General features: G+C 48.1%; 1 protein-coding gene across 7 annotated transcripts in view; it reads right to left on the bottom strand.

The window, feature by feature from the left end:
- dnajb2 (DnaJ heat shock protein family (Hsp40) member B2) overlaps nucleotides 1-20,586 on the bottom strand; it is a 46,122-nt gene extending 25,536 nt beyond the window's left edge. For 4 of the 7 annotated variants that reach the window (XM_069935972.1, XM_069935970.1, XM_069935971.1 and 1 more), the window contains exons 1-7: nucleotides 20,485-20,585; nucleotides 13,013-13,099; nucleotides 10,079-10,188; nucleotides 6,520-6,573; nucleotides 3,782-3,898; nucleotides 1,988-2,080; nucleotides 706-811 (exon numbers count right to left, since the gene is read on the bottom strand). In XM_069935972.1, the coding sequence (XP_069792073.1) occupies nucleotides 706-811; nucleotides 1,988-2,080; nucleotides 3,782-3,898; nucleotides 6,520-6,573; nucleotides 10,079-10,188; nucleotides 13,013-13,077 (545 nt within the window). In that variant the 5' untranslated portion in view covers nucleotides 13,078-13,099; nucleotides 20,485-20,585. Of the gene's footprint in view, nucleotides 1-705; nucleotides 812-1,987; nucleotides 2,081-3,781; nucleotides 3,899-6,519; nucleotides 6,574-10,078; nucleotides 10,189-13,012; nucleotides 13,100-20,128; nucleotides 20,265-20,484 lie in introns of those variants that run through there. The other 3 variants (XM_069935968.1, XM_069935966.1, XM_069935967.1) reach the window with 2 other exon arrangements.
- Between the last annotated feature and the right edge of the window lie 1,550 nt (nucleotides 20,587-22,136).

Genomic DNA, 22,136 nt, shown 5'->3' with positions numbered 1-22,136 from the left:
TTCTCAGTAACCACCTTGATTCCAGGTGAGGCAAAGATTCGCACGAACCGGTTCCAACTTTAGGCTACTCCATTTGGTGCTCCTGATGCGGTCTCCCCCCCTTTTCCTCTGACCTGGAGGTTGCTGGGGGATGTGCATGGTTTCATTGGGGGTGGGGGTGTGCATGTTAACTCCAGGATGGCTGGGGGATGTGTACTTTGACCCCGGGGTCACTGGTGGGGGTGCACATTGACCGAAGGATCACAGGGTGGGGGGGGGGGGGGGGGGGGATGCATGGTGAAAGCACGGTTACTGGGTGATGTGTACTCTGAGCCCAGAATCATTGGTGGGGGTGCATGACCAATATATACTGGATTAATTGGAGTATTTAAGCATTATGGGCTCGTAGGCCGAAAGGGCCTGTTACCATGCTGTACATCTACATTTAAAATATACTGTTTCCTGTATTTCCCTGTCAATTTATTTGCAATTGTTTCCTTGTTTACATTTCTCTCTTTTGTATATCGATCTTTTGCTTGAGTACAGTTTACACCGCCGATAAGTGGAAATTCTACCTCGCCCACAGGTAAAAGGATCTCAGGGTTGTATGTGACGTCATGTCTATGCTCCGACAATAAATATTAACTTTGATACTGGCCACTCTCACAGATGCTGCTTGACTGTTTAAGTTAACAGAATGTTTCAAACCTCATCTTAGATACTCACTTCCTGGTGGTCACGCGTTTTCCATTAACGAGCTTCGTGGAGGTCGAGATTGATCGGAAGCTGCTCATTCCGCCCCCGCCGATATTGGTGGAGAACGAGGAGAACTCTACCAACGAAGAAGGGCAGTCGTTAAAGGTTGGAAAAAGGCTTTGGATAGCCATTCTATATATACAAAAACCTGACGAAGGGCCCAGGCCCGAAACATTGGTTACCTCATTGGTAACCCACTGTGTTCCTCCAACACGTTTGTGTGTTGCGCTCAACCCCAGCATCTGAGGCATTCGTGTACAACCTTCGGACCAAGAAGGCAGATAACAGAAGTCAAGGTAACAATGGAAAGGAACATAGGACCAGGGGATGAATGGTCAGCGTTACGCTGTTATAGTAGCAGTGCCTCTGGCTCGAATCTGGCACTGTCCACAAGTAGTTTGTATGATCTCTCTGCGCCCCGCATGGCCTTGGTGCTCCAGTTTCCTCCCACCTTTCAAAACGTATGGGGTTGTAGATTAGAGTGAAATACAAAAGTCTGCAGAGACGGCGACTGTAGTAAAACACAGAGATGCTAGAGTGACTCAGCCGGTCTTGCAGTGCCCAAAGGAGGTAAAGATATATTACCAATGTTTTGGGCCTGAGCCATTCTTCAAGCTATGAGTAAAAAGCGGGCAGGCACCTGATTTAAAGAATCGGCAGGGGGGAGGAGTACAGACCAGCAGAATGTAGAGCAGGGGGGTAGGGGTGGGGGGGGGGGGGGAGTCATGGGGAAAGTTGGGTGGGGGGGGCTAACGAAAACCAGAAAAGTCGACGTCAACGTCATCCGGTTGGAGGGTGCCCAGACGGAAGATGAGGCGTTGTCCCTTCAATCTGCGGGTCGTCTCAGTCTGGCAGTGCATGAGACCACGGGGAGGGAGGAGGGGGGAAGGGTAATTTAATCTACTCTGTAGGGTAATTTGGGATTTGGAAGAAAAATGGAACACCCACAGCAGAGAGAACGGGCAAACTCCACACAAATAGTAATCAAGGGCCAGGATTGTACAGAATTTAAAATAGAAAAACATAGGGATATGGGTGTGAGGTTCGGAAGTGTTAGATTGTGGTGGAGTAGGTCAGCAGACTGTGGGCCGAAGGGCCTGTGCTGTAACGTTCTGGATTCTAGAAATTCCTAAGAAATATAAGGCAGTAGCACTAACTGCTGCAACACCATCCCGCACCTTTTTAAGATGCATTGGCCAGAACTGAATGCAATACTTCCTTCAACGGAGCCACCTCCCGGTTTTCAGCGTACCTGAGCCAGTGGGAAGCGAGAAGGAAAACAAAGATCCAGATGTCTGTCGAGATCGATCAGCCCCTCCCAGTTCCGAAAATGGGCTAAAGTCATCTGTGGAGGAAATGAGTGAAGGAGAATTTAAATGAAATTCAAGAATCTCAATCCAATTCTTCTTTCTATTCACTTCCAATTGCAAAAAAACATTTGTTTCTTAAAACAAGTTTTTATGGTTAACCAGGCATCCATTGCCCATCCCAGATGGAAGGAATGATTTGGAGAGCAAAAAACACCATACAAGAAATTCAGTCCTAATGGTTCCATTTCTAAGGAGTATGTGTACATTCTTGCCTTCACCATATAACCAATAGCCATAATAACAATTACAGCACAGAAACAGGCCAGTTCGGCCCTTCTCATCCATGCCCAACACCTCCCACCGAGTCTCATTAACCCACACCCGGCCCATAACCCTTCCCCCACCCCCACATCTCTCTCGTCCATTTACCTATCCAACTTTACCTTAAATATTAAAATCGAGCCCGCATCTACCTCTTTGGTCGGAAGCTCATTCCATATCTCCACCACCCTCTGGGTGAAGAAATTCCCCCTCATGTTTCCCCTAAACTTTTCCTTCTTCAATCTCAATCCATGTCTTCTTGTTGGAATCTCCCCCACTCTCAATGGAAAAACCTTGCCACATTGACTCTATCTGTCCCCCTCATAATTTTAAATACCTCTATCAAATCACCCCTCAATCTTCTACGCTCCAGGGAGTAAAGTCCTATCCTGTTTAATCTTTCCCTGTAACTCAAATCCTGAAACCCCGGCAACATTCTCATAAATCTCTTCTGCACTCTCTCTATACTGTTTATATCCTTCCTGTAATTCGGTGACCAAAACTGCACACACTATTCCAAATGTGGCCTCACCAATGCCTTATACAACTTCAACATGACATCCCAACTCCGGTACTCAATACTCTGATTTATGAAAGCCAACATACCAAAAGCTTTCTTCACCACCCTATCTACGGGTGACTCAACTTTCAGGGAATTATGTACCAGAATTCCTAAACCCCTTTGTTCTACTGCACTCCTCAAATGTCTTCCATTTAACATGTATGACCTTTACTGATTATTCCTACCAAAATGTAGCACCTCACATTTATCAGAATTAAAGGAAGGAGACTTGGACACCTGGGCCTCGGGCTCACCGCTGGACTGGACAGGAGGCCACGCAGCTACGGAGGTGTATGAGGCAGCGGCATTGGAGGAGGTGACGGGATACATTGGAGTCTCTGAAGGGACTCTTTCTCATCTTGGTGGGCCGCTGGACTAGTGGTGCCCATGGGCTATAAGAAACATGAGGAGAAATAGGCCATTCAGCCCAACGAGTCTGCCCCACCATTTAATCATGAGCTGATCCATTACCCCACTCAGCCCCATGGCCCGGCCTTTTCCCCATAACCTTTGATGCCCTGGCTAATCCAGAACCTACCTTAAATACACCCAATGACTTGGCCAAGGACTTAAAGGCCAAATAAAAAGTAAAAACAAATTGTGTGTGTTCATGTACATGATAAATCAGAACCATATCGAAACAAGGAGCAAAGGTTACCATTAGTAGATAAGAACGTAAAGTTTAAAATTACAGTCACATGACCTGATACAATATGAGAGCACGTGTTGGGTGGTACCTCCCACTCCCAATTCACCTGTTTACAGACAAGTGACATAAGTCCTCGAGTCAGTAATGCCACAGACGTTGACAATGAACAGAGCAGAATGAAAGACAGAGGCAACTTCTGCTCACCGAAAAACTCTGCAAAAGTGTCTCGGCCTCCAAAGAACTCCCGGAACACTTCATCAGGGCTGCGGAATGAGAAGATGAAATCGGGGAATTCCGTGCCCGCGCTGGGACCCCTGCCACCTGTTGAAAATAAAAATAAAGATGACAGGGCACTTTGAAAGGTGAAACACAAATCGCGGATTTGAAGTGCACACACCCTAGATGAGCAGGCAGTGGGGTATCGGGGAGGCAGCTACACGGGAGGAGCCCTGGTGATCCACGACCACTCTGCAGGGTGGTTCCTTTCTTTTACAAAACAGTACCCGACGGCAGCGACTCTTTCCTAGCCTGTAGACAAAAGGTTGGTGCAGCGCCAGCGAATGGGGTTCGAATCCCGCACTGTCTGTAAGGAGTTGTTACGTTCTCCCCGTGTCTACGTGAGTTTCCTCTGGGGGCTCCAGTTTCCTCCAACTGTTCAAAATGTGGCAGGGGTTGTACGTTAATTGGGCAACACGGGCTTGTGGGTCCGTTACCATACTTTATGTCTAAATTTAAAATTTAAGGCTTTAATAATAAATAAGTCCAATTCTACCCATACAGGATAACAAAGTCTTAACACTAAACACTGTAGCGTCATGAAAAGTCACAATAAACCAGCACAGGTTGTAGTTGGCAAGCTGTAAAATTCTGACCTCCATGTGATAAAACGGAGAATGAAATTCATCGCTAAACTAAAGGGATATTTTAAAGTTTTGTCACGCAGGACATGCTTGGTTTAACATGCTTGGTTTAACAGGCATTGACCAATCAATGATGCCTGTGCAGCCAGTAAATTGATCCACGGCCTCAATGACAGGCTGGGGTGGTAAAGACATACAGACAGCACATTAACCTTCGTCATTCAGGGAATTGGGTATAAATGTTGGGAAGTTGCGCTGAGAAAAACTTTGGTCAGGTCACAATTGGAGAATTGTCAGCAGTTACACCACAAAGAACATTACAGAAGAGAAACAGGTCCTTTGGCCCTTCTAGTTGTGCTGAACTATTATTTTGAATAGTCCAACTGGTCTGCACCCAGTCCATAGCCCTCCATACCCCTCCCATCCATGTAACTGTCCAAATTCCTCTTAAATGTTAAAACTGAGGCTACATTCACCACTTCAGCTCGTTCCACACTCCCTCCACTCTCTGTGTGAAGAGGTTTCCCCCTAAACTTTTTTCCCCTCAGGTGTCAAAATTGTTTTTATTGGGGAAATTAGCAGACACAAGACCTAAAATGAGGCTGTCGAAGTATGAATTGAAATTTGTAAAACTTGCTTTCGTGGAAATGCATAGCCATTACTTGGAAATCTGGTTCCCAACTGAGCCTGACCCATTGGAAGTCAAAAATGCACGGTTGTGTTCCCCTGGAGAAGAGAACTTACAACCTCAGAAACTGTTACAACTTATCTTTAAGAATATGGAACCCATATTTAAGATATACGGGGGGGGGTTAACCTTTGATGATCCCCCCCCCCTCCAGTATCCCTAGCGATGGTCTGCGTCAAGACATTTATCGCTTAAGGGAGGAAGTAGCTCTGGATGAATCATGTAATGTTTTGTCTGTATGTAATTAAAGCTTTTGGAAAACAAATAATTTTGTCACATCATATGGGAGATTTACCCCCTTTTTTCCCCCCTTTTCCTTTGGGGGAGGGGGGTCTTTCTCTTCTGTTTCCTCTTTTCTTTTTTTCTGTATCCTACTTTTAAGGAATGGCATGGTGCACAAAGTGTTGATTCTTCCTTCTTTGTGTTCCAACATGTCGTTCGGTTTTTGTATTTTATTGTATAGATCTGTGATATTTCTTTGATTTTGTTTTGTAACTCCACGTCGATTGAAAATTTAAAAAAATAAAGAAATGAAAACTTTTCCCCTTTCACCCTTAACCCATGTTCTATGGTTTGTAGTTCACCATCCCTCAGTGGATACCCTCCCTTCATAATTTTAAATACCTCTATCAAATCTCCCCTCATTCAGGTTAAACCTGTTTAACCTTTCCCTGTAACTCAGTTCCTGAAGTCCGGGCAGCGTCCTAGTAAAACTTCTCTGCCCTCCTTCAGTCTTATCGGTATCTCTCCTGGAGTTAGGTGACCAAAACTGCAGACAATTCTCCAAATTTGGCCTCACCATCTTTACTGTAACATCCCAACTCCTGTGCTCAGTACTTTGATTTATGAAGGCCAATATGCCAAAAGCTCTCTTTACAACCCTATCCACCTATGACACCACTTTCAGGGAATTATGTGTCTTCATTCCCAGTTCCCTCTGTTTTACTGCACTCCTCAGTACCCTACCATTCACTGTGTATGTCCTACCTTGGTTTGTCCTTCCAAAATAAAACACCTGGTGTTTGTTAGTGAAAACTGCGGAGGTCTATGCCAAAGATGGGGGTGCCTGCAGGAGTGGTTGCAGACTCCGGGGACCGCAGATACTAATGGCGACTCTTTCTCTGCCTTACAGCAGGTGGAAGGCAATTTGATGTAATATTACATGTTTTGCACGATTACATAACAATAAAGGAATTCTGAACCTTGAATGACAAGGATACTGACTAAATGCAGGGAAAAGGGATCAGCCATGGAAGACAACTTGGTCCTCATGGACAAGTTGGGTCGTTGGGCCTGTTACAATGCTGTAAGATTCTGTGGCACAGATTTAGTGGTTGAAAAGGTCTGCTTTAAGCTTTATTTTATTTTATATTATTTTTGCATTTTATGCTTACCTCCGTCCGTTAATCCATCTTTTCCATATCTGTCATAAACATCTCGCTTATTTCCTGTGGGGGAAAAGGTTAAATGAAATTGAGCAGGCACATAACCGATACAAAACTTAGGGCATGGAAATAGGCCCCCAGTACAGAAGCCACCAGAACAGTACAGTACAGAAGCCACCAGTACAGAAGCCACCAGTACAGAAGCCATTAACAATGGCGTGAAGCAAAGCAAGGCTGTGTTCTCGCACCAACCCTCTTTTCAATCTTCTTCAGCATGATGCTGAACCAAGCCATGAAAGACCCCAACAATGAAGACGCTGTTTACATCCGGTACCGCACGGATGGCAGTCTCTTCAATCTGAGGCGCCTGCAAGCTCACACCAAGACACAAGAGAAACTTGTCCGTGAACTACTCTTTGCAGATGATGCCGCTTTAGTTGCCCATTCAGAGCCAGCTCTTCAGCGCTTGACGTCCTGCTTTGCGGAAACTGCCAAAATGTTTGGCCTGGAAGTCAGCCTGAAGAAAACTGAGGTCCTCCATCAGCCAGCTCCCCACCATGACTACCAGCCCCCCCACATCTCCATCGGGCACACAAAACTCAAAACGGTCAACCAGTTTACCTATCTCGGCTGCACCATTTCATCAGATGCAAGGATCGACAATGAGATAGACAACAGACTCGCCAAGGCAAATAGCGCCTTTGGAAGACTACACAAAAGAGTCTGGAAAAACAACCAACTGAAAAACCTCACAAAGATAAGCGTATACAGAGCCGTTGTCATACCCACACTCCTGTTCGGCTCCGAATCATGGGTCCTCTACCGGCACCACCTACGGCTCCTAGAACGCTTCCACCAGCGTTGTCTCCGCTCCATCCTCAACATCCATTGGAGCGCTCACACCCCTAACGTCGAGGTACTCGAGATGGCAGAGGTCGACAGCATCGAGTCCACGCTGCTGAAGATCCAGCTGCGCTGGATGGGTCACGTCTCCAGAATGGAGGACCATCGCCTTCCCAAGATCGTATTATATGGCGAGCTCTCCACTGGCCACCGTGACAGAGGTGCACCAAAGAAAAGGTACAAGGACTGCCTAAAGAAATCTCTTGGTGCCTGCCACATTGACCACCGCCAGTGGGCTGATAACGCCTCAAACCGTGCATCTTGGCGCCTCACAGTTTGGCGGGCAGCAGCCTCCTTTGAAGAAGACCGCAGAGCCCACCTCACTGACAAAAGGCAAAGGAGGAAAAACCCAACACCCAACCCCAACCAACCAATTTTCCCTTGCAACCGCTGCAATCGTGTCTGCCTGTCCCGCATCGGACTGGTCAGCCACAAACGAGCCTGCAGCTGACGTGGACTTTTTACCCCCTCCATAAATCTTCGTCCGCGAAGCCAAGCCAAAGAAGACAGAAGCCACCTCCCCAACTCCTTTGTTTACCCTCAACCACTGGGAATGGGCTCCACATTCAACCCACCAGAGTCACCAAAGACTCTTGCAAATTTCTATAGGTGTTCCGTGGAGAGCATTCTGCCCGGTACAGAGGTGCCAACGCATAGGACAGTAAAAGGCTAGAGTTGTGAACTCAGCCAGTGCCATCATGGGCACCAGTCTTCACTCCATCGAGAGCATCTGGAAGAGACGGTGCCTCAAGAAAGCAGCCTCTATCCTCACCACCCAGGTCATACTCTTTTCACTCTGCTACCATCGGGCAGGAGGTCCAGGAGCCTGAAGACGAGCACCCAGCGGCACAAAATAACCTTCTTCCCCTACCATCGGGCAGGAGGTCCAGGAGCCTGAAGACGAGCACCCAGCGGCACAAAATAACCTTCATCCCCTCTTCCATCAGATTCTTGAATGGTCAATGAATCACAGACATTGCCTCACTTTTCTTTTGCACCAATTTACTTTTTGTTAATGTAAGTGATAGCGATTATGCATCTGTAATGCTGCCACAAGGAATTTTGTAATGCCTGTTCATGACAAAAAATTCTGATGCTCTGCAGCCGAGGTGAGTCAAAACACGAGATTCTAGAATCAGTGAAAATTGACCCACAGGGTGACACTTTGTGTCCACATGATCTAGATCCAGCCCAATCAAGCTCACTCTTTTCTTTTTTGCTTCCAAAATGAGTTCTTAGAAATTTGAGACATTTAGCTCACACTCACTCAAGTCAACATATTCTAATACCGAGATATTCAAGAGACTGGAACACGGAAGAATAGAACAATCTGCTGGAGGAACTCGGCAGGACAGAGTCAGCCCAACACCTACACTGGTCAAAATGCCCCTCCGCACTTGTTTAGCCATATCCCTCTAAACCCATCCCATCCATGCATCCACAAATTTTTCTTAAATGTTGCAATAGTACCTGCCTCAAACACTTCCTCCGACACCCTTTCCCAGACACCCACCACCCTCACAGGTTCCTGTTAAATCTCTCCCCCCTCTCCCCCCCCCACCTTAAACCTCTGTCCTCTAGTTACTGATCTCCCTAATCAGAAATCAAAACAGCACAGTTCAGGCCCTTTGGCCCAGTGTTATGCTGACCTAATAACCTACTCTAACAACTGCCTAGAATTTCCCGACTGTATAACCTCCATTTTTCTCAATCCCTTGTTACTATCTAATAGTCTCTTCAAAGATCCTTTGTACCTGTCTCCACTACCGTTGGCAAAAGACTCCCTGCGCACACTGATCTATTCCTTGCCGCGAGATCACCCCTCATCCTCCTGGGCTCCAAGGAATAAGGCCTCAGCCTGCGCAACCTCTCCCTGCAGCTTACCAACCCGAGCCATGGAAACATCCTCATAAATCTTCCCTGCACCCTCTCCAGCTCGACACCGACTTTCCTGCAGCACGGAGACCAAAACTGAATGCAATGCTCCAAACGGAATCTCACCGGTGTCTTACATAATTGATTTCCCAATTTCCATGCTCACTTCTCTAGCCTATGAAGGCCAATGAGCCAAAAGCTATTTTTACCACCCAATCTACTTCTAACTCTTATGTTCAAGGAACTATGTACCTGTACTCCTGGATTCCTATGCTCTACAAATATTTCTCAATATTTCTTGCACACCTTCGAAGGTTTGGAATTTGTGAAGCATCTACATGTAACTCCTGGCACCTTGTGTGAAGGAGACAATCATTTGCCTGTTTCAGACTCTGCCATTTCTTATTCAGTGCCCCCGAGGATGAATGTCTAGGCTAAAGATAACAGGAGAAGAGGACACAGAAATGCTGGAGGAACACAGCCGGTCTCACAGCGTCCACAGGATATATCACTGACGTTTCAGGCCTGAGCCCTTCTTCAAGGTGTGAGTATTGTTACGTGACAATAAAAGGAACCTCTGAACCTTTCACAATTGTTACATTCACTTCGACAGGTAGATGGCAGGAAAGCTTTCAAGGGATAGGGGCCAAACGCAGGTGAATGGGACTAGCTCAGGTCAGCATTGGTGAGTTGGGCTGAAGGGCCTGTACCTGCGCTGTTCTCCAGAACGAACCATCCATTAAACTTTCAATCACCAACAGACACGGGACAGCTCGGCATGCAAACTTACTGTCTGACAGCACTTCATAGGCTTCTGCAATCTCCTTGAACTTCTGCTCCGCATATTCCTTATTATCTGGGTTCTTGTCGGGATGCCATCGTAATGCAAGCTTTCGGTAACTGCCGGAGAGAGAGAATGGAATAAAAAAGATAAAGGATGACTAAAATCCACAAAGGATTATGATGGTCAACACTCGGAGGAGCTTAGCTACTGTCAAATTCTCTTAATCAGCTACAGCACAGGCCCTTCAGCCCATCTAGTCTGTGTTGAACTATTTATTATTCTGCCTCGTCCCACTGACCTCCAACAGGACCATATACCTCCAGACCCCTCCCATCCATGTACCTATCCAGATTTTCCTTAAACGTCACATTCACCATTTCAGCTGGCAGCTCGTTCCACATTCCCATCATTCAGTGTGTGAAGAAGTTCCCTCTTATGTTCTACTAAACATCTCACCTTTCACCATTATCCAGCTCCAGAATAGATACCTCCACTTTAAAATCACTTTCTGACCCCTCCCCTCACCATCTTCTGCCACCCCCACAACGTTTAGTTCTTGGTAGCTCTCCAATTCTGTCCTTTTACACGTCCCCAGAAATGATTCTCCACTGCTAGTAGATACAATGTCAGCTTCCTGGGTGTATTTAAGACAGAGATTGATAGGTCTTTGATTAGCCAGGGCCTCAAAAGTTATGGGGAGAAGGCCGGACAGTGGGGCTGAGTGGAAAAATGGATCAGCTCATGATTAAGTGGTGGGGCAGACTCGATGGACTGAACAGCTCCTATGTCTTTTGGTCCTATAATCTCATGGATATGGTGAATGTGGATTTCAGTAATTTCATGAGGAACGTTTGATGTCTCTTGGCCTGTACTCATTGGGATTTAGAAGAATTAGGGGGGATCTAATTGAAACATTTTGAACATTGAAAGGCGTGGACAGAGTAAATGTAGAAAAATTATTTCCCATGGTGGGAGAATCTAGGACAAGAGGGCACAACTTTAGGATTGAAGGGCATCTGCTTAGAACAGAGACGCGGTAGAAATTCTTCAGCCAGAGGTTGGTGAATGTGTGGAATTTGTTGCCACAGGCAGCTGTGGGAGCCAGGACACTGGGTGTATTTAAGGTAGAGAATCTGGTTCTTGATTAGTCCAATCAAAGGTTATCGGGAGACCGGGCAGTGGAGCTGTGTGGAGAAAATAGATCAGCTCATGGTTAAATGGCAGGGCTGACTCGATGGGCTGAATAGCCTTATTTCTGCTTCTCTATATAATTGCAGGCAAAATCTTCACTAGGATTCTCCTTAATAGACTAATACCTAGTGTTGCCGAAAATGTCCTCCCAGATTCACAGTGCGGCTTTCGCGCAAACAGAGGAACTACTGACATGGTCTTTGCCTTCAGACAGCTCCAAGAAAAGTGCAGAGAACAAAACAAAGGACTCTACATCACCTTTGTTGACCTCACCAAAGCCTTTGACACCGTGAGCAGAAAAGGGCTTTGGCAAATACTAGAGCGCCTCGGATGCCCCCCCAGGTTCCTCAACATGGTTATCCAACTGCTCGAAAACCAAAAAGGTCGGGTCAGATACAGCAATGAGCTCTCCGAACCCTTCTCCATTGACAATGGCATGAAGCAAGGCTGCGTCCTCGCACCAACCCTCTTTACTATCTTCTTCAGCATGATGCTGAACCAAGCCATAAAAGACCTCAACAATGAAGACACTGTTTACATCCGGTACCGCACGGATGGCAGTCTCTTCAATCTGAGGCGCCTGCAAGCTCACACCAAGACACAAGAGAAACTTGTCCGTGAACTACTCTTTGCAGACGATGCCGCTTTAGTTGCCCATTCAGAGCCAGCTCTCCAGCGCATGACGTCCTGTTTTGCGGAAACTGCCATGCTTGGCCTGGAAATCAGCCTGAAGAAAACTGAGGTCCTCCATCAGCCCGCTCCCCACCATGATCACCAGCCCCCCCCCCCACATCTCCATTGGGCACACTGAACTCAAAACGGTCAACCAGTTTACCTACCTCGGCTGCACCATTTCATCTGATGCAAAGATCAACAAAGAGATAGACAACAGACTCACCAAGGCAAATAGCGCCTTTGGAAGACAACACAAAAGAGTCTGGAAAAACAACCTCCTGAAGAAACACACAAAGATCAGCGTGTACAGAGCCGTTGTCATACCCACGCTCCTGTTCGGCTCCGAATCATGGATCCTCTATCGGCATCACCTACGGCTCCTAGAACGCTTCCATCAGCGCTGTCTCCGCTCCATCCTCAACATTCATTGGAATGACTTCATCACCAACATCGAAGTACTCGAGCTGGCAGAGTCCACAAGCATCGAATCCATGCTGCTGAAGACCCAACTGTGTTGGGTGGGTCACGTATCCAGAATGGAGGATCATCGCCTTCCCAAGATCGTGTTATATGGCGAGCTCTCCACTGGCCATCGAGACAGAGGTGCACCAAAGAAGAGGTACAAGGACTGCCTAAAGAAATCTCTTGGTGCCTGCCATATTGACCACCGCCAGTGGGCTGATCTCGCCTCCAACCGTGCATCTTGGTGCCTCACAGTTCGGCGGGCAGCAACCTCCTTTGAAGAAGACCGCAGAGCCCACCTCACTGACAAAAGACAAACGAGGAAAAACCCAACACCCAACCCCAACCAACCAATTTTCCCCTGCAGCCGCTGCAACCGTGTCTGCCTGTCCTGCATCAGACTTGTCAGTCACCAACGAGCCTGCAGCAGATATGGACGTACCCCTCCATAAATCTTCGTCCACGAAGCCAAGCCAAAGTATATTATGGATGGCAGAGCAAGTGCAAGGAGCTGAAAGCCTCCAAGTATACAAACGAAACATATTGTCAACACATGCAGTTGTCAGAGCTGATCGGCACGCATCTGGCGAGGAAGACAAGGCTCATACTTACGCTTTCTTAATGTCTTCTTGAGAGGAATTGCGAGAGATTCCCAAAATATTGTAGTAATCCACCATTTCCTCTCCTGCTGTCTTCTTGCTGAGGAAAAAAATCAGAAAATCAGATAGTCTTATAACAATTAAATTCTCATTCTTGAACCACAAAACATTACAGCACAGAAACAGGCCCTTTCAGCCCTTCTAGTCTGTGTCAAACTAGGAAAGATCAAATTATCTCCTCCTGTGCTGTAATGATTTTAAGATGGCGCACTCTTATGAAGGCGCAAGATAAATGCATTGTTTTTAAAATAATTGGAAGCAAAAGGCACCTCTTGAAGGACACTGCACCACATTGAGGAGACGTGTGTGAATTTCACCCTCTCTGCAAGAGTATTACTATTATGTAATAGTACAACACATGTATTACAGAAATTTCCTCCTGCCTGCCATAAGGCAGAAAAGAGTTGCTATTAATGTTGCCCCTTACAGTACAAGAGAAAGGGAAGCAAAAGAGGATCTCTTCAGAGTCACCAAGTGTCCGTGGATTTCCCTCTAGCCGCTCCCACAGCCTCTGCAGCCGCACAGATTCCTGTTCGATCCATCGGCCGCCTGAGCTCCAGATCCAAACCCTCGACACGATCAGGAAGCCTCCATCGCCCGAGGCCCTTCAGGAGCCCTTCTTGCCTTCAGCATTCTCGACTCCCGATTCTGATACCTTGTTCCCATGAGACCATCTCAAGCAGCCCGCAGCCCATGCAGGACCCCTGGCCACGACGCCCGCAGCCTGTGCGAGTCCTTCGGCTGCTGAGTCCTTCGCTGGTCACTGTGCTGTAGGCTCATCTCCTCTGCTTTTCCTTCTTGACAGGGGTGGGGGGGGGTTGTCTTCCCGTTAACGTGGTCCGCTGCTCCCCCGGAATCTGCAACTACCTTGTGGCTGCAGGATTTTAAATAAAACATCGTCGGCTCCTCTAACAGGCCGTTTAAAGCCTGTACATGGCTGTCGGCATTAGGACAGGCCAGTTGAACCCGTCAGAGCAGTGCTGTGTCTCCACTTCCCACTCTCCTGGGTCTGCAGGATCTCACGTTGCAAGTAATAAACCATTCGGCCCACCTGATGCTACTATTAATATTCCTCTTGAACCTTCTCCCACCCATCCTCATGTCGTCTCCTAAAGATATCCTCACTTCCTCATCGCTTCCCATTAAATCCCTCTCTGCTATTTGTCTCAAACACTTCCTGCATGGGAAGTTACCCATTCCCTGGGTAACGAAATTCTCTAATCTCGACTGATTTCTGCACTGGACTTTTTACAATCCCTCAGTCTGAACTCCAAACTACTCTGGCATAGCCCTGAACTTTTTAAATGAAGACACAAGCCCTTCCAGTCAAAAATACCCCAATTAAACTGCACCCTCTCCCCCGTACATTTTTGAAAGGTGGGAGGAAACTGAAGCACTTGGAGGAAACCCACGCAGACAAACTCCTAACAGACAACGTGGGATTTGAACCCAGATCGCCGGTGCTGTGATAGTGTCGTGCTAACTGCCACAGTAACAGAGCCAACCTCGTTACTCCAAGCTACTCTTTTCTGGTGAGAAAGTTCCCACCATAATAAACATTTCCCAACAGGCAGAAGCTCTCAGCTCTTGCTCTCATTTCTGTGGTTTGTGCTTTCCCAAGTAAATCTACATTTTCTTTTTGCAAAAATAAACTGTTCAGAATCAGCGGCCCAGTTGGGGTTGTGGTTAGCGCAACGTCTTTACAGCGCCAGTGATTGGGACCGGGATTTGATCCCATACCGTCTGTGTTTATATGTTCTCCCTGTGTCTGTGTGGATTTCCTTCCACCGTTCAAAACGTGTCAGGGGTGTTTGCTAATCGTGTGTCATTGGGCAACATGGGCTCGTGGGCCGAAATGGCCTGTTACTGCACTTCTGTCTAAATTTAAATTTTAAAGTAAAACCGAGCAGTCTTTTCTCACCTTTTGTGTCCTTTCCATACGTTACAATCTAACTATTCTCAACAGGGGCCACAGCATATTTAGTGTGGGGGGGAGGCACAAAATATTTTTTCTGTTTTTTTTAGGCAGTCGGCAGGAGTACGGAAGAAACCAACTAAACGACAGCTTCACGGGGAAAGCGGTTTAGAATATATTTACTGAGGTCACCTCCACTGCTTCAGTGGGCAGTGAATTCCATTGATTCCCCACTCTCTGGGAAAAACAGTCCCCCCTCATCTCTGTCCTAAATCTACTACCCTGAATCTTGAGGCTATGTTCCGTAGTTCTGGTCTCCCCTACTACAGGAAACAACTTACCTAGCTCTATCCTATCTATGCCTTTTATAATTTTATACATTTCTATGATCCCCTCTCATTCTTCTAAATTCCAGCAAGAACACACCCAGACGACTCAATCTCTCCACATAGGCTAACCCCCCTCATCTCTGGAATCAACCTGGTGAACCCCCTCTGCTCTGCCTCCAAAGCCAGTCCATCCTTCCTCGAGTCAGAACCACACGCACTTCTCCAGATGCGGCCTCACCAGGACCTTGTACCGTTGCAGCAGAATCTCCCTAATCCTAAATTCAACCGCTCCAGCAATAAAGGCCAACGTTCCATTTGCCTTCTTGATCGCCGGCTGCACCTGCAAACCCATCTTTTGCGATTCATGCAGAAGCCCTCCCAAGTCCTTCTGCACGGCAGTGTGCTCCAATTGCTTGCCATTTAAATAATATTCTGACCTATTTTTCCTTCCAAAGTGGATTAACTCATATTTACCAACATTGTGCTCCATCTGCCAGATCCTTGCCCACTCACTTAACCTACAGGTACCCAATCCTTTATCCCGAACCCTTGGGAGACAGTGTGTTCCGAATTTCGGATTTTTCTGGATTTCAGAACAAAAACCAGCTGCCTCAAATTTAAGCCCCCCCGAATTGTGCTGCCGTATCCACCCCCTTCTAGTCGCGCTGGCGTCTCTCTCTCTCCCTCGCCCACCCGAGTCGCGCTGCCATTTCTCCACCCCCACCCAAGTCGCACTGCCGTCTCGCTCTCTCTCTTTCCTCCTCCCCGCCACCCGAGTCGCCCTGCCGTCTCTTCCCCTCCCTGCCAACCCGGGTCGCGCTGCCGTCTCTCTCCCACTCCGCTGTACCAGCACCAGAAAAAAAATGCTGGTTTTTGGAGCTTTCCGGATTTTAGATGTCCGGATAAAGGATTGTGTACCTGTATCGATATCTCTCTGCAGACTCTCCCTCTTCTCTGCACAATTTGCTTTTCTACTCAATTTAATGTCATTGGCAAACTAACATACCCCACCCACTGCCCCCTCTTCCAGATTGTTAATGTGCATTGCTAAACAGTTGCGGGCCCAGCACCGACTTCTACAGCACCCCACTTACCACTGATTGCCAAAGGTTTGAGAATAATTGCTGATTTCACCAGCCACACCCACCCCCTGCTAAATTAAGCCCTTACAAAGAAACTATCTGATGGATTAGTGCTTGAATGTCCCATAAAAAGCCACACCAGTTTTTTTTTTACCTTGGGTGAGTTAATCCTGGGCTGATATTTTTTTAGTCACTGAGGATCAAGTCCATGGTAACCCGCCTATTTATGGCTACTGCACTGTCACGTGGGTTTTGCCTTGTCGCCACACTGCCCGTCGATTCTGCTGTTTCCCCAGAAGCCCAGCTGCTTTGTGACTCAGCATTCCAGCAAATCAGCCAAGATAAGGTTCCGAGACTGTGCGGGCTGCCCCAGGGAGGAAGGTTGGACAGGTCAGCTGTGTGTCCACTGGAGATGAGATGGATGAAAGAGCAAGTTTGCGGATGACACTAAGGAGTCTGGAATTGTAGACAGTGAAAACGGTTGCCGAAGATTACAGCAGGGTCTTAGCTTGGTTGGGCAGGTGGGCAAAGGGATAGTGGATGGAATTTAATACAGAGAAATGTGATGTGTATCATTTTGGGAGGTTTAACAGGGACAGGGGATGGTAGGGATGTAGAGCAGTGGGATCTCGGAATATATTGTTCCTTGAAAGTGGCATCCCATCCTGTGTGTATCTGAAGACGACGTGCACGCTGCCTTCAGGAGAATGAATCCAAGGAAAGCATCCGGACTTCGCCCAATGTTAAAAATCTGTGCTGACCAACTTACCAATATATTCACGGATTTCTCACTATCTCACTCCAGCAAGACATGGTACATGACCATATAACATATAACAATTACAGCACGGAAACAGGCCATCTCGGCCCTTCTCGCCCTCACTGAACCAAGTCCTCTAGTCCCACCTATCTGCACCCTGCCCATAACCCCCCATTCCCCTCCTATCCAATTTTTCCTTAAATGACAAGATTGACCCTGCCGCCACTACTTCTCCCGGAAGCTCATTCCACAAGGCCACCACTCTCTGAGTGAAGAAGTTCCCCCTCGTGTTACTTCTAAATGTTTGCCCCTTAACTCATGACCTCTTGTTTCAATCTCTCCTGCCCTCAAGGGAAAAAGCCCATCCACATCAACTCTATCTAACCCCCTCATAATCTTAAATACCTCGATCAAATCCCCCCTCAACCTTCTAAGCTCCAAGGAATAAAGACCTAATCTGCTCAATCTTTCTTTGTAATCTAGATTCCGAAACCCAGGGAAACATTTTCGTAAATCTCTCTACCTTGTTGATATCCTTCCTATAATTTGAGGACCAGAACTGCACACAGTATTCCAAATTTGGCCTCACCAATGCCTTGAACAGTCTCAACGTCACTTCCCAAATCCTGTATTCTGTGCTTTGATTTATAAAGGCCACCATACTAAAATCCTTCTGCACCACCCTATCCACATGAGATTCTACCTTCAGGGAACGATGAACCGTTATTCCTAGATCTTTCTGCTTCTAAATGCCCTCCCAGAGTGCTTATTTCTCGCCACATTTGTGGAGAGGTGATATTACTTCAGGACATGGGTGATCTTCTCAGGGGCCTTGGATTTTCAGTGCCTCTCCACCTAGAATGGTAGGTAGGATCGGTTGCCATATTTCCCACAGCAGAACTATGACTGCATATTTAGCAATATTGGGCAATTATAAGAACCTCAGAAATAGGAGCAGGAGTCAGCCATTTGGCCCGTCGAGCTTGCCCTGCCATCCAATGAGTTCACGGCCGATCTGATGATCGGTTCATCTCCACCGACCTGCCTTTTCCCCATATCCCTCAATTCCCCGACTATGTAAAAATCTATCCAATCTGTGTCATTGCAGCATGGATTTCCTCACCTCCAGAACACAATCAGTAAGGATTGGTAAGAACATCTCCTCCACAATCTCCATCAGTACCAGAGCACCACAGGGCTGCGTTCTTAGCCCCCTGCTCGACTCACTTTACACCTGCGACTGTGTGGCTCGGCACAACAATAACTCCATCTACAAATTTGCCAACAATACCACGGTAGTGGGTCGTATAAAAAAAGGGGTGATGAGTCAGCGAATAGGAGGGAGATTGAAAACTTGGCTGAATGGTGCACCAACAACAACGTTGCACTCAAGGTCAGAAGACCAAGTAGACATTTTGGAAAGGAAAACCAAAGCTGTGCAATCCAGTATCGATAGGTAGATCAGAGGTGGAGAGGGTGAGCAAACACAAGTTCTTGGGAGTCACTATCTCAGAGGATTTTTCCTGGACCCAACACACTAATGGCATCGTGAAGAAAGCCCGTCAGAAGTTAGCATAGGTTCAGAATGTCATCAGAAACCCTGGCAAACTTTTAGAGGTGTGGTGGAAGGTGTACTGACCATCAACATCATGGCCTGGAATGGGGACACCAACACCTCTGAGGAGAAAGGGCAGGACATCACAGGCAAAACCCTCCCCACCACTGAGAACATCTACGGGGAACGCTGCCGTCGAGGAGCAGCATTGATCAAAGATCCACACCACCCAGCACACACTCTGTTCTCACTGCTACCATCAGGAAAAACGTATAGGTGCCACAAGACTGCACCACCAGGTTCAGGAATAGTTAGTACCCCTCAACTATCAGACTGAACAATAGTGGATAATTATACCATGGGCACTGGGTAACGCGATGACGAATCTTTGTCTGATCATTTAGAGACAAGAACTCGCATGCTTGTTAGTTATTACTGTATTGCGGCGGCGGCCCACCACTGCGGAGATCGAGCCGGCACATTGCGCGGTAGTAAACAACAGCATAACACACTGTAGTACGTCCCTTAATACAGAGAACCGGCACGGTTGAAAGCTGGAACAGTACAAGACCAGCAGACCAAAAATGGCACTGGCCTAGCTACCCAGCTAACAGATCAATAAAAGGTTGGGGAAGAAGGGTATTCACATGCAAGAATGTTCCCACCCGATATTGTTATTCGTACAGCCAATCAAATAAATGGCGGGAACTCCTACTGCCTTTCCATCCTCAATAAATCTCAGAGCTTAACCTCCCACACTGTGAGTCTTTCTTTGTAGCAGTCAACTACAGAAAATTTATATTTACAACCACATTTGGAGTTTGTTTACAGTTAATGGTATTGATAAGCCCACAAGATAAATAAGAATCTCAGGGTTGTATGTGAAGTCATGCCATAATTGAACTCATCAGGTCAGACAGCATCCGTGGAAAGCATCGAGTCCTGATGAAGGGTTTGGCCAAAAAGTTCAGATTAATTGTCAAAGTACACACCATATACACACGTGTAATAGCCGAGGTTTGTGGACCAACTTTTAGAGTAAAATTTAGGGTGTTAACTATTACACGCATTCAACTTTTGACCGTGGTAAGTGCCTATGTGGTTCAGGGCTTCGGGAGCTCGGATGGGTGGGAGGGCTGGAACTGAGGTGAGAGTCTGCGGTCAGGGCGTCGGGATCGCCAGTGGGTGGGGGGGGGCTGTGACCGAGGTGAGAGTCCGCGGTCAGGGCGTCGGGATCTCCGGTGGGTGGGTGGGGGGGCTGTGACCGAAGTGAGAACCTGTAGTCGGAGTGTCGGGAGCTCGGATGGGTGGGGGTTGGGACTGAGGTGAGAACCCATGGTCGGGGCATCATTGGGAGCTGTGGCGGGCAGGTGGGGGTCAAATTTTACACGGTATGGACTATTGCACAGAAACTTCTTTGGACAATACATTTAAGCCTTGTCCCTGGGTCAGCGAGGCACCTGCTGACCAATGGGACAGGGCCAGTGAAGTGGATCCGACGCCTCTCCTTTTTCCAGGATTGGACGACGGGCTGAATGGCCTCACACGGAGAGGCGGGGCGCAGCCCAGAGCGCGCGTCGCCAACTGACAGCGTCGGCGACCAATAGGAGGCTGAGGGGTCGCGCGGCGGGGACTGGAGCGCGCCCTCGGGCTGGCGCTCGTGCCCGGGGCGAGCAGCGGCAACAATGTATCATCCTGGGCTGAGCTCGGCTACACTGTCGCCCCGCAGCCCGCGGGACAGCGGGGCTCCATCCCCCATCCCCCGCCCCCCACAGTCTCCTCACCTGCTGCCGCGTCTCCTCTCCCGCCCGCCCTCTCTTCCGCCGCCGCCGCCGGACGCGCAGCCTCTGATCTCATCGCGACGTCGACAATGGCACGGCGGTGACGTCTCCCCGCCCCTCCTCCGGGCCCAGCACAACGCGCAGGCGCAGACCCGCCGCCGGACGCGCAGCCTCTGATCTCATCGCGACGTCGACAATGGCACGTCGGCGACGTCTCCCCGCCCCTCCTCCGGGCCCGGCACAAGGCGCAGGCGCAGACCCGCCGCCGCCGGAGATGGGTGGCCGTATTGGCCGGCGTATAGGACGACTCGAAATACAACTTTGTATAAGTCGGCCCTAAAATCTGACCCTTGCAGCTTACTTAAAAGCAAAATGGCAGCGTTCCCTGTAGATGTTCTGGGCCATGCCCTTAATGTCCTGGACTGTTTGCAGGGCTTTATGCTCAGGGGTATTGGTGTCCCTGGACCAGACCGAGATGCAGCCGGTCAACACACCTCTGTAGAAATTTGCCAGGGTTTCTGGTGTCATATCAAACCTCCACAAACTCCTGCGGAAGTCGAGGCGCTGACGGGCTTTCTTCATGATGCCATTGGTGTGTTGGGCCCAGGAAAGATCCTCCGAGATAATAACCTAAATAGATACAATCAGAGGGCATAGATTTTGTGTACCTGAATGCAGCCACCTGAAAGTGGCTGCTAAGGGGATGACGAGCACCTGACAGCCCCCCTCACCCCTGCCCCCGCCCCACAGCGTGGGACGTCCGGGCAGGGGCAGCCGGCGTGGGCTGTCAACACTGGCGGATCTGGTGAGGAGGTGTGGTTTTCTGAGGTCCAAAAACGAATCGGGCAACACGGAGAAATCTTCAAGAAGTTTAAACCTTTATTTGCAAGTAAAGGCTGAAGCAATCAGAGAACAAGTCACTGATCAAACACGGAACACAGCATGGTTCCTCTCCTTTATGTCAAATCCTGACCTTGATAGTTCAATCCATGATGTCCCTTATCTTGGCTACACATTGATTCTCAATCTGCCACCATTATTGCTTAGTCTTCTTCTTTCTTTGGCTTGGCTTCGCGGACGAAGATTTATGGAGGGGTAATGTCCACGTCAGCTGCATGCTCACTTCTGGCTGACAAGTCCGATGCGGGACAGGCAGACATGGTTGCAGCGGTTGCAAGGGAATATTGTATTGCTTAGTATTACCTATCTAACCATGTTTCAGGACCATGACATTTTCAGCCACTATTATTTTCTATCTTTCCCCCCCCCCCAACTTCTTAGCGGAGTCTCCTCTGACTTGTCAAGTTCTTATCACATGCTACATCTCACTTCTCACTACCCATAAATGGTACATGGTTGTACAGGGTTGCTAATTGGATACATATGGTTCAGCGTGTACAGAGCCGTTGTCATACCCACGCTCCTGTTCTGCTCCGAATCATGGGTGCTCTACCGGCATCATCTACGGCTCCTAGCTCTCTCCGCTCCATCCTCAACATTCATTGGAGTGACTTCATCACCAACATCGAAGTACTCGAGCTGGCGGAGTCTGCAAGCATTGAATCCACGCTGCTGAAGACCCAACTGCGCTGGGTGGGTCACGTCTCCAGAATGGAGGACCATCGCCTTCCCAAGATCGTGTTCTATGGCGAGCT

This window comes from Narcine bancroftii, chromosome 4, assembly GCF_036971445.1.
Source record: "Narcine bancroftii isolate sNarBan1 chromosome 4, sNarBan1.hap1, whole genome shotgun sequence".
In the NCBI taxonomy this organism is placed as follows: domain Eukaryota; kingdom Metazoa; phylum Chordata; class Chondrichthyes; order Torpediniformes; family Narcinidae; genus Narcine; species Narcine bancroftii.
The sequence above is the reverse complement of the archived record's forward strand: the minus strand, read 5'-3'. Positions and strand labels throughout refer to the sequence as shown.